Source organism: Phoca vitulina, unplaced genomic scaffold (genome assembly GCF_004348235.1).
Source record: "Phoca vitulina isolate PV1807 unplaced genomic scaffold, GSC_HSeal_1.0 scaffold1, whole genome shotgun sequence".
Taxonomy (NCBI): Eukaryota; Metazoa; Chordata; class Mammalia; order Carnivora; family Phocidae; genus Phoca; species Phoca vitulina.
Window position 1 is genome coordinate 5,126,044 of NW_022589704.1, and position 21,784 is coordinate 5,147,827.

Genomic DNA, 21,784 nt, shown 5'->3' on the forward strand with positions numbered 1-21,784 from the left:
TGGTTCATGCACACCTGTTCACACCCCCATTGCAGAGTGGATCTCAACTTCGGATGCACGTCAGAAACCCCTGGGGAACGTTCTGGTGCTCAGGTCCACCCCTGGCCAGAGGAAGCACATCGCCAGCCCTCGGCCCCAAGAACTGGGATTTCTAAAAAGCATCCTCAAGCCTAAGATGTGCAGCCAGGTTTGTGAGGTTCCTGCCCTCCCAGTTCCTCAGTCCCTCTCTATCTGATGTGGGTTTCAGACTCCTCTCTACACCCCCATCCACAGCTCTGGACACCTCCCAAAGGTGGCCCCACAACAGCACCCAGCAGGTCCAGTGAAGTTTGGGGAGAGGTGAGCACAGGAGGTGGTCCGAGGCCTCCCGTTCTCTCAGGACACAGCTACGTCGACGAGCACCATCTGGGTCAGCCCCACTAAGGCTGGATACCCCGCTGCACCCCTGAATTCGGGCGATCAGCTGTTTCACTCTGTGGTCTCTCAATCTGGAGGGTACCAACATGACGCCTGCCAACAGCCAAGGCCATCCCGGGCTTGCTGGGGCCTTCCCTCCCTCCCACAGTGCTCTCAGGGCCTGAGACGTAGTCCAGCCCTGGCCAGCTGGGTGGGGATCATTCTAGGTCCCCGTCTTGTGGGGCCCTTGTGCCCGGCAAGCGGCGAGTGTTTGCCGGATGCCAGGGAACATCAGAGCTGGTGAGGGCAGCAAGACAGAGTGGAAGTGACTAGCCTCCGGCTTCTGCGGGGGCGGGGGGGGGGGGAGCAGGTCTGAGCGGAAGCTCCAAGTCTCACAGGGAGGAGACACTGCCTGGGGCTGGTGGCAGGAATTCCCTCCAGGAAGGAAACGGGCAGGCTTCCTTCTCTCTGGGAAGGATTATTTAACTCATGAGGGAGTGCAGCCCCAGTGGCTGCCAGAAGGGACCAGAGACCTGAACTTGTCACTGCCTAGATCAGAGTTTGTCAACCTTGGCACTACTGACATTTTGGGTGGGATCACTTTTTTGGGGGGGAGGCTATCCTGTGGGGTTGAATTTAGCAGCCTCTCTGTTCCTAGAAATCAGCAGCACACCCCTCTGCCCCTTAGCTGTGACAACCCCAATGTCTCCAGACATGGCCAAATGTTCCCGGGGTGTGGGGAGAGGGGAAAAAACTACCCCTGGTTGAGAACCAGCGATCCAGAAGAAGATACTGAGGGCCCGAGAGGGCTGAGAGCCTCTACAGCAACTGGCCACAGTATCCCTCTCTGCCATCCGTTCACAGTGATTTCTAGACTTCTGCTGGGCAAAATGAGAGCTGCTGGCCTTCAAGCATGAAATCCACAGCTCCCTGTTCTGATATTGGGGGCAGTGTTTTCTCTGGTCAGCACCTGCTGCTAGAAATAGCTTGCAGGAAGGAACTAAGGAGATAAAGTACAAAGTAACAACGTTTTGATTGAGAGGGGAAAAAAAAATACACCTTTTCCCCCCTGTGGCCAGTTACCCTAGGAAGCTTCTGCTTTCTCCTTGGCCACATGCAGAGAAAGGAAAGCAGGCTCTGAGCACAGAGGGAACCGGGGTCATCCCTTTAATTAGGCCGACCGGTCCAGTGAGGGGAGCAGACCTCAGCCGCTGAGACAGGGTGTCCAGCTTTGAGAGATGAGAGCCCACGGGCCCTTTAACACTGCGCTAAGCTGAAGGTTGATGACAAACCCCAGGGAATGGTTTTTGAATGCCAGCCAGGATCGGGGAGGAACTGATGATAAAGGGAAAAGTTCAGGAGAAACCAGAGAAGGGAAAACGTTATTTCCTTTAAAAGCAAGCTTTATAAAGATAAACAACTTTTATGATACAATGTTTTAACATTAAGCATTCATGTCCTCTTTAAAAAAATGGCAGAGAGGGAAAGTATAAGCTTTGGCATCAGAAAGACCTGGGTTTGAATTTTGGTTAATTATTAAGAGTCTTGGGTTTCTCAGCCTTTTTGAACCTCAGTTATCAAATAGCGACAGTGATTCTCAGAAAATGAACATTAGATGTCAAGCTCCCGACACAGAGAGGCCGCTGACAACAAAGGCAGTCCCCTCCTTGACCTTCTTTCCTCCCTCACAAAAACCCTCCTACAAATTAAGCCTCCTGGTCTGTGTCACACTACCACCACCTGCCGGCGACACGCCAAAATTGTCAGCATAATATCCAAGGAGAGAAAAAAAGAGCTCAGACTTGTAAACCTCCCCGCACCAGGTCCCAGCACCCTCTCTGCCCATCCCCGGGCCGGCCCCCTCCCGCACCCGGGACAGGAGAAACAGAGGAAGTGCGGGGCACACAACCAGCAGGGCTGAAACGTGTGTGTCCAGCCTTTATCATTAACACAGCCATGCAAAAAAAAAAAAATGTTCAGAGTGAGAAAAACTATTTAAAAGTTTAAAAAGCTCAAAGGCTTCAGATTCAGCATCAATGGTCCAATAACAGACTCTGGTAGATTCCAGCAGGAAAACGCAGGATGAAACTGGGAGATGCCCATGCACATGCACCTTCATGGAGAAAGCTGAGCGCGGTGTGTGCACTTCGCAGCCACAAGGCTATCCGCTGGCCAGGGGTGGAGGCAGGCTGAGGGAGGGTCGAAGAGAAATGCTTGAGTCATTTGAAGCAATGCAGTATTCACGGTGATGGCCAGCCAGGGCAGCAAGGATGAACTGTGGGAGTGGGGCCATCAGGACAACCTGACAGCCGAGGCGGGGGTGGGGTGTGGGGGGAGCAGGGCTGCCGCGGCAACAACCAACCAGTTGAGGCTGGCACGGGCGGGAGACGGGGTGGCAGGCCTGCCTGGCTCACTGAGATGCTCAGGAGCGTGCCTGGACAGACACACAGGGTCCACGGCATCGGCTCTCGCCCTTGGCACGTGTGTGCTGCATCTAAAAACGCATTTTGCCTTGGAGCAAGATAGGACAACCAAGTATCTACAAACGGCCCCCTGGGGTCCCCTGCTATACCCACAGTAATGCGAACTCTTGGCTAACGCTTCTAGAGAAAATTACCTATAGAGAAAATGATTAATCAAACAAAAAAAAAATTACAGGCTCCCAATAAGACTCACGAAAACTCTCAGCCAATAGTTGTTGCAGAGATAATTGTTCTGAATCTGTCAATAAAGCTAAGCTGCCCCTTCATTGACTGCAAACAACAATTTCTTTCACCCGGGATTATAAGTTGATGTTCACAGGCTCACAGCTGCCATTATGGTGATAAACAGTTTAAACCACAACAGGGTCTGACGTGTAGATCAATTCTGGGTCCATAAAGAATCTACACAAGAGGTTGCAGGACAGGAATTTACAGCCACCAGTTTTTATTCCCTCTTGCTGCAAAAATTACTTCTGTCAAACACTTAGGAGAGTGAGGAAAAATGTAAAAAAATTAATTTTTCATGTACTACAGGAACAGCCTATTCCAATGCAGAAGCCGAAGATGAATATGTTTCTGCATTTAAAAAATTATGCCGAGCAGCATGTGGTGCTTAGCCGAAGAGGGACCCAACCCTCCGTGCTGCTCGAGAGCCAGCAGACAGCAATTTGAAACCCCGAACTGAGCTGTCTGGATTTCCTCTAAGGGCAGATGCGGGTCTCATGTTAGCAACGCCAAATTATATTAGACATTTAATTTTAAACCTCAGGTACTTAATGTAAAACCTTACAACAGTAATAGTCATAAAGCAGTGGGGCATTCCATTTCACAGAATGGATTCTTCTTCTCCTCCCCTCCTTAATTTAACCAGAACCTCCTGTTTTGTAGTTTTTCACACTACAAGGTAATCTATCTAATTAGAAGTTGCCCACAGCTGCTTTAAAGAGATAACCCCCCCCCCCCCCCAGAGTACCTGTGCATAGAGAGGGGAAGCCTTTCAAAAGTTCTCTGGAGCCTCTCTCAAAAGTCTTTAGTGTGGACGAAGGGGCAGAGAAAAAATTGAGTCCCAATGTTGTTATTATTATCTTTTCTAATAAAAGTGTATGACAATGGGAAGGCAAATTCACCAATTCAGGGACATCTGGATTCAAAAGCGGCTTAGCTTCTCCCTGTCCCTGCTGCTAGCACAGTGTAAGCTTTTATGATTCCGACATCCAAACCAGATACTTGCGGGGGGGTGGGGGGTGGGGATAAAATGATTAAAAAAAAAAAGAGGGTGGGATTTGTATCAACTGCAACTTGAAAAGAAAAAAAAGCATGACAGAAAGCTCTTAATCATGTTTGTTTCTTTTGTGATTATTTTCCAGCACAGCAGGGAATGTTGATGCCCAAGTTGAGGTCCGGAAATCCATTCATAAACGCGTTTTCTTGAAGTCGCCTGTCAGATCCGATGCCCTGATGTTCATTAAAAATTGCTCTGGTCTGGCGACTTGATGGATCACGGAAGGCAGGGATGGTGCTAAGCAGCAGAAGCCAGGATGTTACCCTCACTGTAGGTGGGGACAAGGCTTCTCAATGCCCAGGTGGACCAGAGTACCGGGGGGTCCCGGGAACATGCGGCTCCCACCGAGCACGTCTTGGCACAGCCTGGGTGGCTGCATTTCTAGCCAAGTCCCAGGGGCTGCCAGATGCCAGAGCCGCGCTTCCCAAACGTCAGCATGCAACATCGTCGCACGGAGGGCTTGTTCACACACAGGTTGCTGGGGCCCAGCCCTGAGTTTCAGGGTCAGTGGGTCTGGGATGAGACTAGGAATGTGCACCTGTAAGCAGCTCCCGGCGGCGGCGGCTACTGCTGGTCTGGGAAGCACATCTCGAGAAGCACTGACGTGTTCTCAGGTTTGCATTCCAGCCCCTCCCGGAGGGTGACTTTGGACAAGCGATATGTACCCGCGTCTCCCCACCCCGTCAAGCTAACATCAGTTATCTACTCCCTGAAGATCAAATGAGATCATCCACGTGAAGCCCTCCGTAAATATTAGCTCCCATTATTATTACCGCTGTTGTTTCCCTTTTCAACCATACCTTGGTTGTGACGTACCATCAACCCTCAGAAAAGAGAGGAACAAAGAAGGATCATGGCAAACTATAGGAATCCTCCTCCTGTGCAGCGCTCTGCTGTCTTTCCAGATCTTTGCTATTTAAGCAAGGCCAGCTCTAAGCCTTAAAATTAAGATGCTAATTCATGTTGCCATTCTGCACTCTCCCCGTCCTGTCTGCACCCGTTCTGCCACGCACACTCCCATCGGCCCCTTCATGTCACCTCCACTCCCTGACTGTTGCATTTCCCCTTTCCTTCCTCCCCGAGCCCTTGTCCAAATTGCCTCAATGGTTATAATAACTTCCTCTTGTGGTTTGGCACCAAAAAAAAAAAAAAATCTATCCGGGTCTGTAAGCATTGCTCAAATTTGATTCTCTTTGGGAAGTTTTCCTTGATGGACTGTCCGTCCCTCAACTACCTGCACCATCTCAGCCCGGGCTTCCCCACAAGTTCTCGGTCCTTGTCCCACGGCATGGGGCTGACATGGGGCCAGAATGGAGCTCCTCACCTCCCGTGTTCGGGGCTCAGGCTCTGTGGCGTCAGGGAGCCTAACTAGTTTCTACCGAGCGTGCTATATGAATGAAGAATGGACACTCAAGGGTGTGAACAGATGAGAAATCACTGGGTAAATATAAAAACAGCATTCGTATGTAGACAAGCGGAGTCTCTTATAGGAACTTTATAAATGTGTGTGTAAAGACCAATGCAAACATCTTCTGTGGAATGCCACTTCCAACCAAACCATGGGTCTGGAAGTAATGGAGTCCCAAGCTTTGGTGCTGTGGAGTCCCCATCGCACACATGCCTAGCTGGACACAGAGCTGTGACGTGGGGTGGAGGCATGGTTGCCTAGCGAGTCTTTATCAAAGAGGTAAGTGTGCAGAAGGAAGGTTTGCACAGAACGGATTTAGATGAATATGCCACTTCCCATGCCTTTTCTATAAAATATTCTATTTTTTTTTTTTAAAGTAGGCCCCCCCCCCCCCCCCCCCCCCAGCGTGGAGCCCAACGCGGGGCTTGCACTCATGAGTCTGAGATCAAGACGTGAGCTGAGATCAGGAGTTAGACGCTTAAGCGATGAGACACCCATGTACTCCCATAAAATATTCTGAGTAGAGGGGAGGCAAAGATTGGGGGTGATGGTCTCTCTCAGAAACTTCCTTTTATATCCCCCTTCTCCCCAAATAAAACTCCCACAGCACAAAAGGAGCAGAACTCCAACCCTGTCGGCCTCCTCAGGCTGGTGGCTCCATGATGCACTGGGAGGAGGAAAGTTCTAGAAGGTCCCTGCTTGACAAGGGGGGGCCAAGGCCGTGTGCACAACAGACTCTGGAAACACCTCCGCAGAAAGGCGGCCACAGGATAAGCCCGGCTGGCTAGTGGTACTGACTGAAGAAGCACCTCGATGTGGTAATTACGTGAACTGCTCGTTCCTCCTAAAACGACAACAGCTACAGAGGCCTCCCCGGAGCAGGTCCCGTGCTCACACTCAAACCACACAAGGAGGGAAGCAAGCACACCCATGCCTCAGGCCACCGGGCTGGGGCTGCAGGTGCTGACTGAGCACAGGCCCTTCCAGGCCAGACGACAGCTGTGAACACTCAGACGTCACCTTCCAAGGGACCACACTCTGGGTGCTTCGTGTCAGGGAGCCAGAACCCGCTTCGCTGGGGTTCTCAGGGCATCCCCAGGACCTCAGACAATGGGCGTAAAGCCCAGAAGAGTTGGAGGGGGACACCGGCTGCCAAGCATCCTCCTCTGGGTGGGGAAGGGGCCCCAGAGGTGGGCACGTGCCGGGCACGGGGGCCGTGCTCTGTCCATGCACGCCGTGCCACGTGCCTGCAGACCCGCACTGCCGTGGCGCCCCAGGGTGCCGCCTGGACGGACTCCATTTCTCCTCCGCCCCCAGTCTGGAGCCGTCCTTATGAAAGCCCTCACTTGGCAGGGTCTGCCAGAGGGATGGGAGCAACTAGAAATAAGGATTATGTTTACCCACAGCAAACGTCCTGCTGCAGCAGCTGGTGGGTCTACAGGGAAGACCTGATGCTCAATCTTTTAATTAGAACAAATTATGCTGAAATTACTCTAAAACCCTGTCTGATAGATGACATACAACAGTGGGAATTCCATTAAATACCGGTGAACAGGCCGCAGACAGAACGCCACAGGCACAGCGTGCCGCCTCGAGAGCATGTCGTTCACGACTCCACACAAACACCCAGGCGGCTTCCGACGTCCGCACGCGTCTCCCCAAAGGCTGCCCACGCTCACCGAAAAGGGGTGACAGGGGAACTCTCCAAATTTAGAAGGTGCATCGGGAATTTTGGAAAACTGATAAGGAGAATGAACTGTGTTTTCCTTGGATGGAAAAAGCAAAGACACACACCCCGAGACGAGGTAACATGTGCGCCGCTGGTGGAAGTGTGGGTGTGGCCCCCAGGGAAGCGTGACCGGGACACGGGCTCTGCATTGTTTCCCGCCTCCCTGTCACGGGACCGTGGGTGTGCAGCCTCGCTTCCCACACCTGGCAGGCAACCTGCTCCTCCCTGACCGGCAGGGCCACATGGGAGGATGCGAGTGAAACCTCTGTCAAGGACCAAACGCTCCGCAGATGAAAGGTGACACGCGCCCTGCTCACGCGGCCGCGCCACGGGGCTGGCACGCAGAGCGAGCCCAGTGAGGGCGCCGCATCCGGGCCCTGGCTCACACCGAGGACCGCGAGGGGGCCACGGGTCCGGGGGGCTGCGCCCTCTCTTACCACTGCTGATGGCCGAGTTTGCAATGACCGTAGCCTCACTCCACTGGTCGGCACTGGAGACAGAGTAGGAGCGCTGCTGCATGCCGTCCTGCCGGCTGCCGAAGGAGCCCAGGCTGATGCCGCTGGCCATCTGAGACCCAGACGCACTAGTGACATTCCCTAGGAATAAACAAGTCAGGTGAACACCACCTCGGACTGCGGACCCCAGAAGCCAGCACGAGTTAGTCTAGACGCCCACGTGCTTGCGCGCGGTGGCCCTCAGCACCGAGAGCAGCTAGCTGGTGCCCTGCTACGCGGAAGACGGAAGCACCCTACGAAACAACACGCAAGAGGAAACGAGGGTGGAGCAGATCCTAGGGAGCCACGCAACACAACCCTAAACAGACGCCGACGCGACACCGTCTCTAGGTGGGGCAGAGGTGAAGACGGAAGACCCACTTTTGGGAAAAGCCTCAGTCCCAGCAAGATGGACCCTACGGGAGCCACTGCTTGTAACGTATCCCCGGAAGGGAAAACGACCACAAATGGCAGCCAACCGTCACGGTGAAGCTCTACGATCAACACAAACCAAAGCTTCTAGACGAGACATCGGAGGGCATGCCAACCCCTGAAGAGGCCCAACAGAGGAAGGGTGGCCTTCGCCACTGCACAGGACACGGGGCCGCGATGGAACAGTCCCATCGTGTACCGGATGATACGGATCAGCTGCTCAACATCAGAATTAATGATTTCCTGGTCATACCAATTTTAGACTCAAAATCATGATTCAGTGCCTTTCTCTAAAGCACAGCCCATCCAACTTCTGTGAGTGAATTCGTTTGTTGGATGCAGATCTTCAGAGAGATCAGGTTTGTTTTGTTTTAAACTTTCTTCTAGTTATTTTGGTTTAGAACCAATTAAGTTCAAATTGTTTTAACAGAAGGTGTTCATAGCACAAGATTTTAAGTGCACAGACCTGATCCGGCCAAATTGACCAAATCTGGCCAATTACCAGAATCACCCATGGAGCTTTTTAAAAATAGAGGCTTCAAAATATTTGTATTTTGATTCTGAAAGCCTGGGGCTGGGGCTTGAGAGAATGCACTTTTCCCACAGCACTCCAGTGGTCCCGGTGAGCCCATCAGAGGTAGGAACCGGGGCTCTGCTACCAACAACCGACCTGACCCTGATCCCACAAGCATGGGGCAGGCCCAAGATCATCTCCTGAAACACGTACGTGAGCCACGCAACAAACAAGTGGTCCACAGACATGAGAGATTTTGCTTCAGAAAATATATTTCTACCTTAAAAAATGATACCGATTTTATGCTGTTATCCGAACTGGGCACACTTTGAGGGTCATAAGGGAAAACTCTTCCCAGGCAGCTCTACCCAATTCCAGAAAAAAGCCAAAAGTGCCATCTCAGGAGCTGAAGTGTGGAAGGACACAGATCCTCCTGAGTGTGGTTCTCAGACCAACAGCAGCACGGCCCAGGAGCTCATTAGGAATGCAGACTCCCAGGCCCCACCCTAGCACCTGCTTTCTCAGAAGCTCCTCAGGTAATGTGGGCACACGGGAAATTCCAAGTGCACCTGCTAAAGCTCAGATACCCAGAAATCACTACAAACTTGGGACAGGAATACGTGAAATGTTCTAATAGAGGTATCGGACCAAGAGCTCGTCTTAGGTTGAAAACTCTTCATCTCCAGGCCAACCAGCCACTGTGGAAGGAGGAGAGTAGGTTCCTTCAAATGTACACACTGAAGTAAATCCACGTGATGGAGCTGGTCACGTGTCTGCTGCTGGTCCACTGGTTCTCAAACTCCTAGCTCTTTGTCAAATGAAAATTTAAGCACAGCGAGTTCCATGTATAAAGCTGCTGGGGGAGGAGCTCTGGGGTTGGGCTCCTGAGGGGATCCCCAAGGAACCCCACTGGGACCTGTGGAGTGAAGAACCTTCTGGCAAGACTGTGTGCCTTGGTGTGTGACTGCCGAATCAGTGCAAGACCCAAAACCAGTACGAAGAATTCTTCAGAAAGCCGAACCTCAGGGCCCCGCAGCATGAGGGTCTCCTTCTCACAACCACACCCAACCCCCCACCGTGGACTCAAGATACACTACGTGACTGAGCTCTGGCCACGTGAATGTGGGTATATGGACACACAGTCACAAAAGACTCGAGGCCTGGAGTCTGGGTTGAGCTCACAGCTCCTGAGTAGACAATGACTTCTTTTTTAAGGTAGAATCTGGGAGAGATCTCCTAAAAGTCTGTGGTTTCTGGCATTATTTGAAAAATAAGAGTATCCGGCAGCAGTGGGCTTGCGTCTGTGACTCTCCGAATGGACAGTGGGTCGGCCAGAGCCCACACCTGCCTGCCCGGCCCACTTCACTCACCTGCACACCTGCCCGGTCCTCATCTTTGCTAACTGCGAGTCACAAAATCTTTCAAAAATATGCTTAAGAAGAATCTCGCTTCAGAAGTAAAATGTTTCTGATTTACTCTCAAGAGAGCAAACCTCCCTTTCATATATACTCACTTTATTTTAATGTCAAATTTTTCCAAATGCCAAACAATAAAAGATCAACTAACTGCGACAGAACAAAAAAATTATGGAGGACAAAAAATCCTGTTTTTGCCCTAAATATATAGCTTGGGGATCCACAAAGACAGGCACTTGCCTTTAAATGTAAACACATGAAGACACAGGTTTTAACTTTGAGGCAAACCAGTGGTCCACAGATGCGGCCGCGGCCCCGTGAAAGCAGTCTCAGTGGCTTGTTGTGGCCCGCGGAGCATCTCGCTCCACAGGGGAGCAGTCCTGGGCCAGTGGTCACACTCTGAGGCATTTCGACTTGCTCAGAGTGAATCCATTAGTCAAAGAAACCAACTACGCCCAAATGTTTCATGAATATCTTAAATAACTATACAGATCTAATTACAGTATTTTAGTCAATTTCTGATGCTTATTTTCACACACATAGACGCACACACCATCCAACAAACGCTAATGCATAATTTCATTTCTATTTCTGAATAAAGTCACGAATTGTCACCGGTCAAGCAACACCGGCCCCTGCTCCTAGACTGTACGTGGACGCACCCAGCCCTGTCTGCCCTACCTGTGACACGCTGCGAGTTGTTCTCACCACTTCTGAAAATACCTCTAAAGCAGGTTAAGGGAGGTGCTGAGCTTAAACTCACTTTATTTTCTCTCAACGTTCTCTAGGCCTACATCTTCCAATGAATGGTACTGTATTTCACGTTAACAAGTTATTAATTAAGGTTGAGGATCTGGGGTTCTCATCTGTAAAAGGAGCCACGACTGATCTGATTTCCTGGCAGCCAAGCACTGGAAGGCCAAGACCACGGAGATAACACGGGGGGCCTGAACACTATTCTCAATGTGGCTGAGCCCAGGCAGAGGGGCCTCCACTCCTGGCAGTCGGGCGAACGGCTCCAGCAGGTGCCCACCCTGAACGCATGTCCGTCTTGCTGCAGAATTTCATTCGTGTGGCTGAGAACCACGATACGGCACGGAGGTCTATCCGACTGGGGAAGAAAGAAATTGGCACGCGGCTGGAAACCACTTTCTTTGTAGGCATGCCTGTCTCTCCCTAGAGAGAAGAGCTTCTAAAAGCTGGATTGGAACGTCCTCGCTCTCGGGGACGAGGAGGAAGATCCAACACTTAGTCTAACTCACTAAGCTCTAAGCCAGGGTCCACAGACAAGAGGCCTTAAAAGGAAGCCAATGGGACACCTGTGCCCCCCAGGGCTGTGACCTCCCAGAGGGTGGGAAGAGGGGTACCTTCTGTTCTTCCTGCTCTTCCTCCTCTTCAGCCCTGCCTTCCATTCCCCGTGCCCCACCAGAATGCCCATGCCACCACTGCCGGTGGACTGCCGCATGGGTCTCGTGCTTGTTCGTGTCGTGCGGCACACGCACTGGCATCCTTTTGTTCTGGATGGCCTTTTCTGGACTGTCTGTATGGTGAATAGGCTTGGATGAGAGAGAAAGGTCCTCCTCCGGAGAAGGGCAGATCCGTGTACCGTCTGGGATAACAACATTGCCTTCCATGGCACAGATCGGGCAGGCTCGTGTGCATCCCATTAGGGAAGACGGGGTCTCCTAAACTTGGGGCTCCTCTTCTGTAATGCAGCCCAGTGTGTGTGCTGGTGTCCCCTGGCCTTGGGGGAACGGGGGCACGACCAGGCTCATACTCTGGCACCCATACAGCTGTGAGTAATGACCTGCCATTTGTCCCGACACCAAGCTCTCATCATCTAGGACCTGGCAGGCTGGCTTGTCAGCTTGCTAGCAAAGTGGAAGCGGGCCCTGCACGGGCCCACCATCTCCTCGAACACAGACCTCCTGCCCCTCCCCGTCTCCCGACACTGAACCCACAGCACGCTGTGCGCTGGGCAGAGTGAAGGCAACAGTCTGTGCCCTTAGGGGAGCTCCCATCTCGTCCAGCAGAAGGTATCGGACAAGCCCACATGCGGCCAGAACACAAGAGCCGTAAGGAGGTCTGAGGGGCAGGAAGAACAGCCCCTGGAAGGTTCAGGAGACGCTTCACAGAACACTGCAGATTTATTTTAGATTTCGGAAATGGATGCCCCTCTCTCCAGAATAGTATGGAAAGTCTCACGCTATCCCAGGACAACCCAAACTCTCTTCTGACTGACTCACCTGCTGTGAAGCGTTCACTGAACAGTCCGATACGAGCCTCTCTCTCCAGATTCCCGTCTTCCTTCCACATCAGTCCAGTCGGAAGTCACACAGACGTGCCCGACAGTGGTGCCAGAAGGCCTGGACGAGAACGCTCGCAGCGGCATTCCTCGGGAGAGCCCCGAACCAGAAATGGCGGATGTCTCCCCACCACGGGCGCCCCGTGGCATGTCCCTACGGTGGAATGCCACACACCGGGAAGGACGGACAGATGCTGACGCGGCCAGGGCAGGACGAACTTCACAGACAGGATGTGCGGAGAAGACCAAGCCAAGCACCAACGGCCGCGACCCCACCCAACCGTTCACCACCCACAGGTCCTGGGAGTGAGCGATCGGACGGCGACCACCCTCAGGCGTGTGTGTGTGTGTGTGTGTGTGTGTGTGTGTGTGTGTACGGACAGTGGGGACAGGTGGGGGCTGGTGGCCACCTGCTGCTTCCCAATCTGAGGCCGGGCCACCTGCACGCTTGGCTATCGGGATTTTGCACCTTCTTTGTGCGTGTTCTGTTGATACAACTTATCTCACCCCCCAAAAAAGCTAAAAATGGGTCATCTGAAGAGTCTGTGGATACAGAGGTCAGGTCAGCAAGTGTGAGGGACAGAGCTGAGGGGGGGCGAGGAGACGGGGGCACCAGCACTGCGTCTCAAAGAGGGGCCCCGCCCGTCACAGTAGGAAGTACTGCTTCCATCACAAGGGGTCATGAAAAGACCTGTTTGTTATTTGTCTCAGTATGTTTTCCCCAAATATTATCAGGAAAAACACGGTCGACTACCTGGCCTGTTCTGAACTCAGAAGGAGGGTTTCCTCAAATACCACATCTCTGGATCAGCTGGGCCCCTGGCCTTGATTAGCAGGGGGCGGCTACATTACCATGCTAATCCACCGAGTCTCAGCGCCATCTCCTTGATATGGATATGTGTGTGCTTACGGGCCGCCCTGATTAGCGCAAGCTTCCATGTGTCAAAAGCGCCAGATTCTTCCCAAAGAATAATTTTAGCTTTACTTATATCCCTAAAGTGTAAGAGTTAATTTGAAAAGGTACTTACCTCCACCATATGCTATTTTTCTTAAAACAATTTGCATTTCAAAGCGACTCTGGCATTTATATCTGAATGAATATCAGTATGTTGCCTGAACTGATCTCAAACGAGCATAAAAAAGATGCTGGTTTTCTATTGAACGCGAATGTTTTCATCCACCAAATGACATCAAAGACAGAATTCTTCTTTTAAGCTACAGGCTTATTACATAAAAAATAGCTTGCTCTGATTTTTAAAAATATACTCTGAAATAAGGCTTTTCATAGCATTCAAATAAAGATTCATCAACAATCATTTCTTTTAAAATACAAAATTTTGCTCACTGCACTTTCCGCGTTGGTTCATCTTTACAAACATAGCTTGGCCTTCTCAAAGGCCTAAAGTAGAAAAGGAATATTTGGCATTTGAATTATTGGTGAAGTAGCCTGCAGAAGAGGAGCAGTGCCTGGCAATAGGTGACAGGCCCCTAAGTTTCCAGGGCCTTGCGCGAGGGGGGCGCAACCAGAGAGGGTCTACGAGTGCCCCAGTACAACGCGGATGTTGGTTTCCACTGTGGAATTTTATACCTTTCTAAAAACAAATCGTAATTACAGCACAGGATTGACAGGAGCTCCCCCTTCCCCTCAGAGACCTCTCCCTGAGAAACACACAGAGATTGCTTTTGGGGGTCGGTTCTCAGTCCTACCTGGCCTCCGATGTTAGAGAAGTCTGGGGTGCAAGGCTGCCTTGCAAACCTCCAGGAGCACAGACCCCGCTGAGCGCGCGCAGGAAGACCAGTTTTCTGGAATCAGAGCAAGGCGACCGAGGCTACTCTAACGGCCACACCACTTCCAAATAGGCCTTCGCCATCTGTTCGTCCTCTAATTATAAACCCAAAAAGAATATAATTCACAACACTACCATAAAAAGTGAGATACGGATGATTTAAGTGCCTATGAGCAGGGCCGTTCAGGCACTATTTGCATTGGAAATCTGCCCTCCTTTTTGGCAATCAGGACTTGAGGCTAAGAGGATTTTTTCCAAGGACACAGTATCTTAAAGACGTAGGCGTCCAGGATCCTGCATTGTTATAAAATGACACTTGTTCTGTTAAGAGTGCGTTCAACACATCTACTATGGAGATAGGCATCGTGGTGCATCTCTTCGTTGGGATGTATTTCCACCCGTGCTATCCAGACAGGAGAGAATGTACGGAGTCCAGACCCGGCGGTAAAAGCGGATGTGATCACCACTACATACAACAGCGTGGCCGCGCTCAGAACTACAGTCCTGCGATCAGTTCCCACTTATTTCCTAAAATGCAGAAATAGCTCATTTTGTTCAGATTTCTCCCTGCTCTGATTATGATGTCCAAGTAAAAAAACAATGAATCGTTCTTGTTGTACAAACGTCTTTAAAACTTACCTTGCACAAATGACATCAATTAGAAGACTTCCAAAATCTCATGTAACAGATCAACTCATTATTGAACATGAGCATCAATTCTTCCTAGTGATGGCCACAGAAATGATGTAATTTTATATTACACTTCTTTCTTATGACTTCCTAACCCTCTTCACATGTTGTTCCATAATCTTTATAATAATTTTAGATACGTGACATCTTGCTGATTCAATGCAGACAATTCATACTGCTATTTTCCTACTTTTGGATAGTTTTGTTTCCAATTTCTCATTAGAGTAAACAATACTGCAAAGGACATCTTCTATTTAGACTCTTCCTTAGGATAAAATCCCAGGAGAGTCATTACTCAAACAGCATTAACGTCTTTCTGACTTGTGACGTATGTTGCTGATTTTCTGAGGCCATTGGCCAAAAGAAGATGAAACCGGGCATCTTGAAAACAATTCAGTTCGTGATTTGTAAAATGGATGTAACACTAATGATGATGACAATAATATGCCCCATGTGGCTGATTGGTATAAACATCAAATTGCATAAAGCACTTTGTAAACCACAAAGCCTCTGTGGATATTAGCTGCTATTAATTTCACCAATGCTGAGTTTACCTTTTCTCTCTAGTTTATTTTTTAATAAAAGCTTAAAACGGCGATAATGCTAATTTTGTTTGTCTTTAAAATCTAAAGGGTCTGAATGTCACCCTTATGTTTTTCTCATGCTGGGGTTTCCTCGTGTGGTCACCTGCTCACATCTGCGCTTAGCTATTGTAGAGGTCCTCGCAATGCGTGAGCCTACATGCACGTTCTCGAAGGTATCCTGAGCACCTACCATACGGACCTGGACAGTGCTTAGCACTGGGACAATGTGATGACACCCCTACCTCTCCAGGTCTTGCAAAATTCCAAAGTATTACGACCAGTTCCGACCAAGCTGTGAGAGGCACAATTTAATAACGGGAAAGAAAGAAATGAAAACGTGGTCTTGGGACATGGCGCAACCAGATGGCGAAGAAAGAAAGGGGAGCCGGAGAAGCCGTGGGCCTGCTCACGCCCCGCTGCCAGGCTGCTGCTGCATCCTGGACATGGATATAATCTGGTGTTCAGGACAATTCAAGATGAAAATATTAAGCACATCAGAAGGTAGGCTCTCACTTAAGCGATTATATTTAGAAATCAGTCCAAATATTTATTCCAAAGACAAAAGTCTGTGTTTTCCCAGTTATCCAGTGCAACACTCATCACTGTGAAAACCATGCCCGCTCTTTGCATCTTGCCCACTTTTACCTGAGTCAGGACACCTGTTCCTACGGACTCTGACGTGCTTACGCACACAGTGCGTACATCGGGCTCACCTGCCTACCACCTGTTACTTGTACGGGCTACGCGAACCAGTTTATACGGAATGCAGTGGTAACGAGGCATGGCAACATTACACAAAAGGAAAATAAAACTAAGGATTTTCTTTTAAGGGATGCCTGGGTGGCTCAGTCGGTTAAGCGTCTGCCTTTGGCTCAGGTCATGACCCCAGGGTCCTGGGATCGAGTCCCGTGTTGGGCTCCCTGCTCAGCGGGGAGCCTGCTTCTCCCTCTCCCTCTCCTTGCCGCTCCCCCTGCTCTCTCTCTCCTTCTCTCTGACAGATAACTAAAATCTTAAAAAAAAAAAAGGATTTTCTTTTAAGCAACAAAATATGATTACAGTGTTCACATAGTAATGTTCTGTAAAACATAAAGCCCGAGGCATCCAAATCTTATCCTCTAGTTTCGTAATTTGGTCCTATACTCGCAACAACTACATCCAATGAATGCTGAGTTTCTTCCTTTGCTTTAGACGACAGTTCCAGCTTTAAAAGGTTCTTTCTCCTTTGTATGATACACAAAATAGGTGTTTTGCCCAAAATCCATTTTGAGAGCAGTACCTTCATTATCCCCTTCAGGGAGGAGACCGCGGTGGTCACGTGGGCCTACGCTCGGAAGTGCTCACTTCTTTCTCTCCCTGCAGGTCCTACGAGGTCAGCTCTTACAGAGAAACTGCAGCCGTGGTGTGGAGGTGGGCTGCCTGACTGTGGTCAGGATGGCCTTGCCTTTTACCACTCCCCGGAATATTCCAGAAAGACAAATGTTCTCTATACACGTGGTGACTACCAAACACCGGGCCACAAGGTTTGGACATGGTGAACGCCATGCCTACTCTGAAAATTCTCCTCTGCCAGTGTGGGAGCGGGAACGCAGCAAGGAGGCCAATCGTGGGCTTGGCTCTTCACAGAATGGCTCTTTCCTGAGGCCCGTGACGGCACTCAGCCGTTCTCCTGAAGGCCGAGGTCCTCCTCAGGGCCCCTCTCTCTCCTCTAGCTCTTCCCATGCTGACCAGTTGTTGGTCCTGAAAGCATCACGTGAACAGCTGAGACACTACTCTTCACCAAGTATGTTTCTGAAAGGGGGAACAAAGTTTCTAAAGCAACTTTTATTTACTTAACCTGGATATCTGTCCCCACAGTGACAGACAGCTCAGTGTACTTAGTGTTTTAAATGGAAATCATCAAGATCAAGGTGCTTTTGTCAGTCTTTACAGAAAAGAACACCCCACTTAGGGTTCAAACAGTTGAAGGTTTCCTTAAACTGGAAAGCAGGCTTCTGATTTATCCCTGAACTCTTCCCCAACGGTCCTGCCCATGGAGTGCTGGTCGGAGGAAAGCAAACCGTGCTTACCCTCAACGGTCATCCCTTAGAATTTCACTTGGGGGGTGATGCTCAGTAGCACTGACTTAACGATAAAATAATTGTGAGGTCACAAAACTAGGAGAGGGTAACAAAGAAAGGGAAGTAATGGTCTCCACCTCAAAGAGCTCACAGTTTCAGGATGGAAACAACAGAAATCTGCCTAAACCTCAGTGGGAGAAACACAGAAACACAGAAACAGCAAAGCAATCAGAATGCGTTTCTCACAAAAGCTGAAGACGTCGCAATTCTTCTAAAGAATAGTAACTTTAGTGTCTTTTAGTTTCAGATGTAGCGAACTTCCTGATGTTTTGGGTCTGAAAGAAACCCCCCAAAATGTTTCTTCCTTTCCCTAAAAATAGTAAGTTATTAAACAGCCATCAAAACTACTCCAAGTAGACCCTGGTTCGTGGAAGCAGATTATCACGGGATACTGATTTTTGATCCTTTTTTAGCAAAATAATTCTCAGCCAGAGAATTTGCAAGCGTTCTACCAAGTGGCTAGAAGGGTGTTTAGCAGGAGCACCCAATCTATGAAGCAGACGATTAACGTGGCAAACAAAGTCCAAAGTGTGCCAAGTGTGCGACAGGAAGGGGTGACCGAGGCAGAAACGCAGTGAGAAACAAGGCCCGGGGTGCGGGGGTCCCCTGCCCAGCGGCCCACAACCCCGGAGGCGCACGTGAGCCATGCGTCTCATTCCGTGCCCAGAACAGACTCCGGAGTTATTAAAGTGTTTTCTAGACCGTTTGAAACTAAACAAAGAAAAACTTTGTTTCTAGGAGACAACAACGGATCCAGTTTTGATGTCGCGTTACTTATTTATTTATTTTTTAATAGCTATTACCACTGTAACAGCAGCTTAGCGGCTCGGCGTCTGCAGTGTGAGCAGTTTTGATAAACAGCCTCTGCGGGCCACACAACGGGGATAATGTATCCTTAAGTACCGCCAATGAGCTGCCATTCTGCACAGCCAATTACTTCTGTGCGTCTGTCACTCAAAGGAAAAATGGCTGAGCCCATTAGATCAAACCTTTGTCACTGTTCCTAATGCACTCTTAGGCCTCATTAATCTCCGGGACGAGCAACAGAGCCGCTGGTGTCTCATTGCCCCCCCCGAACAGGCCCACGTGAAGCCTCTCATCTCTCCCCCAAGTGCACCGCGTTAATCAAGCTCTCCTTATTACCCCAGTCCCTGTCACGGCGGAGAGCGCGCTCCCTCTTAAATGCTCTCATTATGACCCATCTTTAGAGCCGGCTAAGTGGAAAAAAAGAGAGAGGGAGAGAGGGAGAAAGAGGACGGGAGAGAAAGAGGAGAGGAAAAAGCAAGTCCGATCACATTAATATTCATGACAATAATTAGTATTCTAGGTCACTGAATATTCATGCTATTAGTTTGGTTTTTTATGGGTTTGCTGGATGTCCTGATTACTGAAGTGTGGAGGAAAACAGCATGGTTGAGACTTTAGATGTCAACGGCAGTTCAATACTCAAAACACATCGAGATCCCCGCCCCCACCCCCGGAAAATCAGCCTCAACCCTCCCGGTGGCTTTAATATTTTGAAACCCCTGGGGGCCCGAAGCGCAGGGAGGGAGGGAGAGGAGGGGGCAAGGTTTCCCGCTACAAAGGCCTACGTATGGCTCTGCTGAGGATAAAAACACAGTCACCGTTCCAAATACCCAACAAAGACACTTTCGGGACAGGGAGGTATCTGGCATCTCAGAACAAAATGGGGCAGTCGGGGAATAAAGAGTCGGGGGGACACGGACCGGGAGCCCGGTGCCCACGGAGACCCCGGTTGGTCCTGCAGAACGCCTCTCTGCCTGCCGCTCCCACCACTGCAGGGGGAATGCTGTGGGGGGTTTACTGTGTCTGACCCATGAGGGCCGCACACAGGCGACAGGAACAACAGTGCCTGGCATGAAAACAATTCATGCAAAATTTCTGTCCCCTCTTGCTTCCTTTTCTTCACCAGTGACAAGCACAACTAAAACGATGGATTCCCAATAGAATCCAGAGACTTGCCCTGGGCCGCCGGGCTTTGCAAAGGTGCGCTCACAGAGCGAGGTAGGTACATTGGGCCACCGTAGCAAGGAGGATGCGGATGTTCATCCACACAAGGTCCTAAGATGGGGAAGGTGGGATTCAATTTAGGGTTTCTGCCTCTCAAGGCCCTTCTGTGGACCAATACGTTTTCCTGTTACTTAAATGTCAGCATAACGTTCAGACCTGACACAACTCCGCATTCCATCATGGGTGGATACAATTCTAAACCAGCCTGGCTGACAACTCATGTCAGAAAATACTGTGGGACATCTGACTGTCTTCTCCGCAACTATGCCTGAAATAACAACCGGGTGGATTCTCTAAAATGTTGCCTTTTTTTAAAATATATTTTTCTAAAAAGATTATTTATTTATTTGACAGAGAGAGACAGTGAGAGAGGGAACACAAGCAGGGGGAGTGGGAGAGGGAGAAGCAGGCTTCCCGCTGAGCAAGGAGCCTGATGCGGGGCTCGATCCTAGGATGCTGGGATCCTGAACCTGAGCCGAAGGCAGACGCTTAACGACTGAGCCACCCAGGCGCCCCTAAAATGTGGCTTCTGATTAGAATGGCGATGTAGGTTCCAAGCCAAAGCAGGGGGAGCGGCAGATACGCGGCAGATACCTCCATGGACATCCTGAGTGAGTGACCTTGGAAGAAGCAGGAACTGAACCAGGCCTGAATAAATATCCCCCAGATTCTTCTTCTTCCTCCTCTTTCTTGCTGGAGTAGATGCTTAAGTAAATTTTTCAAAAAGTTGTTTGTTTCTGCATCCTTGTACATCACCTAAAAAAAATTTTTTTTTTTCCTATCTTCATACTTGATTGATAGTAGTTTGGCCCTGCATAGACTTCTGGGTTCAAAATGATTTGTCCTTAGAAAGGCATTCTTCCACTGTCTTTTAGCATGTGGTGTTTGCTCTGAAGTCCACAGGCCGGAAGAGTTCCCTCTCGGTAGGTAAGCATGCTCTCCTCTTTCCTGGGATGCTTTCCGGGATTCTGTGTTTCCAGAGCCTCCTCTCCCCTGAACTTGACCCTGAGCTCTTCAGATGGGAAGACATCAGCATGTCCTTCATCACCTCCAGTGTGCTTTCCTTTGTCACAGGTACGATCACCAACAGTATCCTTGGCCGTGTTCTTTATAGCACTGAACCTAGCTACTGAATTAAAAAATTTTTAAATTTTTTCTTTTTTTTTTTTAACAATTTTTCTTTAATTTTCAAGGACTCTTTCTCCCCAGGTTTTTCATGTAACCTTCGTTTCATTTTATGAACACAATAATTAGCCTCTTAAGTCTTCCTCCTTCCCCACCTCTCACTCTTTCTTATAGGATCAGTGTTGTTTATCTTTGTTCCTCTCATTTTTACTGTTGGTTTCCACAAACGTCTTGGCTGCGTATTTGTGAACGAGTGCCTGCAGGTCCATCAGGCAGAGGCAGGGGCTGGCCCTGCAGCCTTTGGAAGGCGCGTGGTCCATGCTGATGGGGAGGTTTGGTTTACGTCAACAGTGCAGAGCTCGTGGGCAGGCTGGTGCACTTCAGTGATGTCCCTCACGGTCAGAACTGCCTTTCCTTGCCATTTCTTTCTGTCTCTCTGGGTGGAGGTCTGAGCTCCCCAAGCTGCTCCCTTCTCTTTCAAGCATCAGCATCCACATGGGATTGGAGGCAGGGACACCAATGGCCGGCTCCTCCTGAACGCGTCCCTCAGCTCACTGTGCCTGCCTGTCACAGCTGCCCGATGGAGCGTGGGGCCGCCCCACCTTCACTGCGGCTCTTCTGCTCTGCATAACTTGTGGGCCCCAAAGGGAGACCCGGGCTCAGTTATCAGTACACAAGGCAGCTACTTGGACAACGTGTTTTTCCTCCTCTTCCCCAAGCCCAGGGCAAAACCTGACATGTAGATCATCACATTTCTAGCATTTCAATGTATGAAATGTAGTCAACATTCCAAGACTGGTGAAGCAAGGCCCCTGAAGGGAGGACCTCGTACCCCCCCCCCCCGAAACTCCAGAGCACTAATCGGGGCTGGACATACATACAGCCGACCCAGTAATGATGGTTTCATGAGCAGTACAAGAAGCAAAGCAGTAAGGTATCCAAAAGTCAACACTGACATACAATTAGGTATTGTCATATTTGAAATGTGAGAT

At 49.9% G+C, this 21,784-nt stretch overlaps 1 protein-coding gene across 10 annotated transcripts in view; it reads right to left on the reverse strand.

Moving 5' to 3' along the window:
• AGAP1 (ArfGAP with GTPase domain, ankyrin repeat and PH domain 1) overlaps positions 1–21,784 on the reverse strand; it is a 520,170-nt gene that overhangs the window by 152,407 nt on the left and 345,979 nt on the right. For 7 of the 10 annotated variants that reach the window (XM_032394087.1, XM_032393993.1, XM_032393918.1 and 4 more), the window contains one exon: positions 7,736–7,894. The exons of the other annotated variants lie outside the window; for them this stretch is intronic. In XM_032394087.1, coding sequence (XP_032249978.1) covers positions 7,736–7,894 — 159 coding nt within the window. The remainder of the gene's footprint in view (positions 1–7,735; positions 7,895–21,784) is intronic. 10 annotated transcript variants of the gene reach the window in all.